Source organism: Lytechinus pictus, chromosome 10 (assembly GCF_037042905.1).
Source record: "Lytechinus pictus isolate F3 Inbred chromosome 10, Lp3.0, whole genome shotgun sequence".
NCBI lineage: Eukaryota > Metazoa > Echinodermata > Echinoidea > Temnopleuroida > Toxopneustidae > Lytechinus > Lytechinus pictus.
In genome coordinates, this window is record NC_087254.1 from 15,330,134 (window position 1) to 15,335,531 (window position 5,398).

The window sequence follows — 5,398 nt, forward strand, 5'->3', positions numbered from 1 at the left end:
TCCTGGCTTTACGGTTTGTGAATCCCAAATGATGTCACCTAGGTTAAAGTCGCCACCTAGCCAGACATTGCTGTACTGATCTACATGCATTCACCTTACCTAGAAAGATCACTACATTCATAAATTAGAGAAGGCTGTAAAGGATCGGGATGATTCAGTGTATGACTTACAACTTCAACTTGACTTCATGTATGCACAGTGCCTACAACAAGGAGTTGATCTTATGATGAATGGGAATCCTCCCTTGCAACATACTTCAAAGTCAACTTCTAGAGTCGTAAATGAGCCTAAAGGTCAGATGAAAAGGAACACATCTAATACAAGAGATAGAATACCCACCAGGAACTCATTTTCTCCTTTGATTGATGAATGCTTCTTACCTGACTATACCAGCTCAGGCAAGGCTCCTAACTATGATACTAGTATCCAGGCTCAACCACCCTTCAGTGTGAAAAAGAAACACCCAGAATTTATCAGAAGGAAACCAAACCATCCATATGTCAGCAAAGGAATGAATAATAATAATAGGAAGAGTCAAAACTCCAAGTTTCACTCAAATGAAAGAAGGCAAAGTGCTGTCAACTATAATGATCAATGGCCAGCCCGAACAAGCTATGTAACATCAAAAACTGAACAGGATACAGCAAGTGAGATAAATGACAAGCAGGCACAGTTTGTATCTTATGCAGACAAGGTTAAAGATGGTCAAGAGCAAAGTTACTTTTGTCATAATACTAATGATTCAGATCTACCTCAGAGAAGAAGAAATAGCAACAGCCAATACCACACCTCTAGGCCCCTCAGCTCAATATCTCATCAAGAATGCCTTGAATTCCAACAGCCCAGGAAACAACAGGATAACAGCACCACGAAAGATAGATCATCGGTCCCCCAAGTACCGAATCAGGAGGCCTCCAAGCTAACACCTTCATCAAAACAACAGGATTTTCGGCAGGGCCGAGCCTCAACCGCCGACCACAAAACTCTAATGGAGGACACTTATCAGGCAGTGATGTATACAATCAATCTTCTGGCACTACCCCTATCCACTACGGACCCTGTCATTCGCCAAGTACTGAGAGCCCAACACCATCAAATACTGCACTTAACCTCCACAAGCCTCCACTTACTAGAAAACAACAAGGAAAACAACTAAGAATGGGAACCTTCAACTGCAGGGGGGCACAATCTAACAATGCTTTCATATCACGTCTTTTAGAAGAATTGGATATCCTATTAATTCAAGAACACTGGCTTTACCATTGGGACCTTAATGAGCTTACTAATATCAATGATAACTTCCAAGTCTTTAGTATATCACAGCAAAATAACTCATCATTACCACTACCAAGAAGGAGAGCAAAGGGAGGAGTAGCTACATTCATCAGAACATCAAGCTCTTGGAAAGCAACAAAGATAGAATCTCAATCGCAAAGATTAGTCATTACAGATCTACGTTATGAGCCTTCAAACTCGCATTTAATTATCTGCAATGGATACTTTCCGTGTGATGTTGATGCCAATAGTATTTCTGAGTATCATCATATGCTCTCTACCATATCCCACATCGAAGCAACCCATAAAGAGGCCCTGATTATACTTGGTGGAGATCTGAATGCTGATCTGACAAATGCATCGTGTAAGAAACCTACAAAGCGTATTCTAAAGGAATTTCTGATTAGTGAGAACATGATTAACTTATCATCTCTCCAAAATAAAAAGGAGCTATACACCTTCCAATCAGATGATGGTTTACGACAATCATACATTGATGACTTCATAATTCCTGCAAAACTCGAAAACTGCTTCTCTGACCTTCTTATTCAGCATGACGATCCTTTAAACACCTCTGACCACACACCGGTTAAAGTGACATTTTCACTACCACTTTTAGCCAATTATCAAGTAGATCATGATATACCTGATCGCAAAGCTAAAGGATCTGGAAAGTCTATACTTCGTCCTAAGATATCTTGGCATCAGTGCAGTGCTGACCAGCTACACCTTTTCTATACTCTTCCTATGGAACAAATATCAAAGAACCTTTTCTATAATCTTCCTGCAATGTGCTTGGATCCGACTCAAATCGACCTGCTGCTTGATCAACTTAGCGAAGAAATGTTGAAGGTATCACTAACTCTACCACACTCGAAGGGCCGTCAGAAAAGAAAAAGGAAAGGGAAAAGAGAGTGGACCAAAAAGGTAGAGGCATGTTATAAACAATCTCAATATTACTGGCGTCTCTGGAGGGCCAGCGGAAAACCAAAAGGCAAGGACCCTCTCTGGATCAAGCATGTATATACAAAACGTCTATTTAGAAGTAGCATCAGGCAAGCACGGCGGATGTATCACAATAATCTCCTTTCAGAAATTGAGGATGCTAAAGGTAGCAATGATAAACTCTTCTATAGGCTTGTCAAAAGCACTAAAGGATCTCGGTCCACTGATACACTGTCTTATAGGGGTACAACATATGAAGGAGAGGCAGTTTTAGATGGCTTCAACTCACATTTCTCAGATCTTGCTAAACCGGATTACATGAATGCCTCTTCTCCGCCTGAATTGGATGAAGCTATTCCCACTCGCCCGTTCCAGGAAAATTTGAATCAACCACTTCAACCCTCTACTTCAAAAGATCTAGATGGAGCTATTAATTCTCTCAAGAAACAAAAAGCTGCAGGACCTGATAATATATCTCCTGAGCATCTTATATATCTTGGCCCAATAGCTCGGAAATTACTTCTCGCCCTCATCAATCGATGTATATCCCTAAAGTATATTCCTGAACCTTTGAAGTCCGGCCTTATAGTCCCAGTTCACAAAGGAAAGGGAAAAGATGTAAAAGATCCTTCTAACTACCGAGGCATAACAGTTTCTTCAACAATTGGTAAAGTTTTGGAAATGCTCATCAAATCTCAACTAGAAATTCCACTCGCAATAAATGATGTCCCAGACCAGTTACAATTTGGATTCCAGAAAGGCAAATCTTGCCTCCTTACTGCATCTTCACTGGAATTAATAATCCAACTGAACTCTGCCAAGAAATGTACAACATACCTTGCTCTTCTCGACGCACAGAAAGCATTTGACATCGTTTGGCATAAAGGCCTATTTTCTAAGCTTCAAAACCTAGGCCTCCATGAATCCCTGTTATCTACACTGGAAGAGTTCTACAACGGTATACCAGTAGAGTCATGTGGGAAGGAAAAGTCAGCTCTCCTTTTCAAATCCTTCAAGGTGTAAAACAGGGGAGTGTGCTCTCTCCCACCTTATATACAGTCTTCATCGATGGCCTGATCAAATCACTAAGGAACGCTTGTCTTGGATGCTCTATTAATGGTTGCTACATGGGAGTGATAGTACTAGCAGATGACGTTGCTCTAATCAGTACATGCCCCCGAGAACTCCAATCAATGCTGGATCTCACCTTCTCTTATTCCTGTGATTGGAGATATAAAATTAATCCACAAAAAAGTGCCGTAGTAGTAATAAACAAAAAAGCATCAACCAGTGTAAGTTCAGTCGAGTGGAAAATGGGAGGAATGACAATCAAGGAAAGCAGAGAGCACCCACACCTTGGCATAGTAAAAAGCAATTGTAATATTGACCATACCAATAACATCATTTCAAAGGGATATAACACCTTCTTCTCTCTCACTGGAACTAAGCAAGGAACTCTACGCCTGCTGCCACCAATATGTACTCATCTTTGGAAAATGTTCTGCATACCAAGAATGCTATATGGGATTCAGATTATTCAACTTACCAACTACATGCTGTCCCGTTTGAACAAGGCCCAAACATTTCTTTTTAAAAGAGTGCTTGGTTTGCCAAGGAGTGCGGCGGACGAAATTGTTTATTTATTGCTCGATATCCTCCCAATGGATAAGCGAATCGACTATGAAATTCTTCTCTTACTTGGGCAATATGCAAGCCTTTCAGACGAACGCACTGAGAGAAGAATCCTGTTGAATGGTATAGCATACAATACACCTTTGGTAAGACGCTGGATAAAAATCCTCAATAGTTATGAGCTTCCAAGTCTCCCTAACATCCTTAGAGATCGCATTCCATATAAAGTATGGAAGAAGCTAGCACTGGGAAAAATTTATAAACAACACTATGCTGCCCTTGAAATTGCAATTGCTAAAAAATCTTCTCTAAGTCTATGGTCGGGCATGACCCAACGTGATAAAAAGAATTATTACCCAAAGCAAGTCTCCAGCCCTCTCCTGAGGGAAGCTATGTCCATCAGAGCTCAATTATCCTGCAGTACATACCCAACGAATAGAAGGTTATTCTCTCTGAATCAAAGTACCACAAAGTCCTGCAAGTTCTGCCACTCCGAACTGGAAAGTGTTGTACATTTTGTTGGAGAATGCCCAGCGTTTAGCACACACAGGAAAACCCTTCTAAACTTCATAAAAGAAGACGAGGAACTGCAGTATTTTTCTGTGCATTTCAAAGATCAAGAACCTCAACAATTTACCGCTTCCGTCCTGTTTCTTCCTGACGTCGAATTAGCAGATTCCTCCAGAAACGACCTCAACCTACTTGTCTTAAATTTCTTGCATAAGATTCACCTCTCTCGATCTACCTTACTCTCACGTCAAAATATGTAACGCTAATGTTAATGCAGTATTAAACTGCGGATCTCCGATACAGCGGAGGAAGGATACAGAAGAAGAAGAAGTGAGTTCTTAAGAGAGGCCAGCCTATCGGTGTTAGGGGGTCTATAAAAACAGCCAACAAGCACTGGTTTGGCACCATGTATTTCAATTTCTATCCATACACTTTCATTTTCTAATCCTAGGTCATACCTTTGGATACTATTATATCTCCAACTATTATATCCGAGACCTTAACTATACCTTTCTGAAATAATTCAATATAAAAAAGGGTCATATTATTAAGGCATATATGCGTGTTCTTAAAAATAATGGGATTACTTTTCCCTCCAAAATATCTACACTTATCCAATTCGCGCCATGCCTTCAGCATATCTATGTAAAATAATGGTATACGTTTCAAATTCATTTTACTCGTATCATAATCACACAGAAATTATGATTCGACCACCTAAAGAGCTAAAAAAATATTCGAAGGTTGCTTTCCAACCCGAACTTTTCCCTCCGTCTAGCAAACGTTTAATCCACATTATTCGTTGGTTCATATCAAAGACCTCAAAATTTGGAGGTCTCAGTCCTCCAACAGAATAGTCTTGATATAGATCTCACGTGTACGTAGAATAGATATTCCACAGCACTGTACATACTCCTGCATAATTCTACAAGTACGATGATACACCAACCTGGTGGACTGTACTTTAACAGATGATGATGATGATGATGATCTCTTCCTCCCCAAATATAATTAAAATGTTTTTAAAAAAATCTGC

At 40.1% G+C, this 5,398-nt stretch overlaps 1 protein-coding gene across 1 annotated transcript; it reads left to right on the forward strand.

Moving 5' to 3' along the window:
• Positions 1 to 1,158: 1,158 nt before the first annotated feature.
• Positions 1,159 to 3,243, forward strand: LOC135155785 (uncharacterized). Its single transcript, XM_064106026.1, has one exon. The coding sequence runs from the start codon at positions 1,159 to 1,161 to the stop codon at positions 3,241 to 3,243; it is 2,085 nt and encodes a 694-aa protein (XP_063962096.1).
• Positions 3,244 to 5,398: the final 2,155 nt, after the last annotated feature.

Coding starts and splice junctions, on each gene's coding strand:
- LOC135155785 (XM_064106026.1), top strand. CDS start 1,159: ATGGGAACCTTCAACTGCAGGGGGGCACAATCTAACAATGCTTTCATA.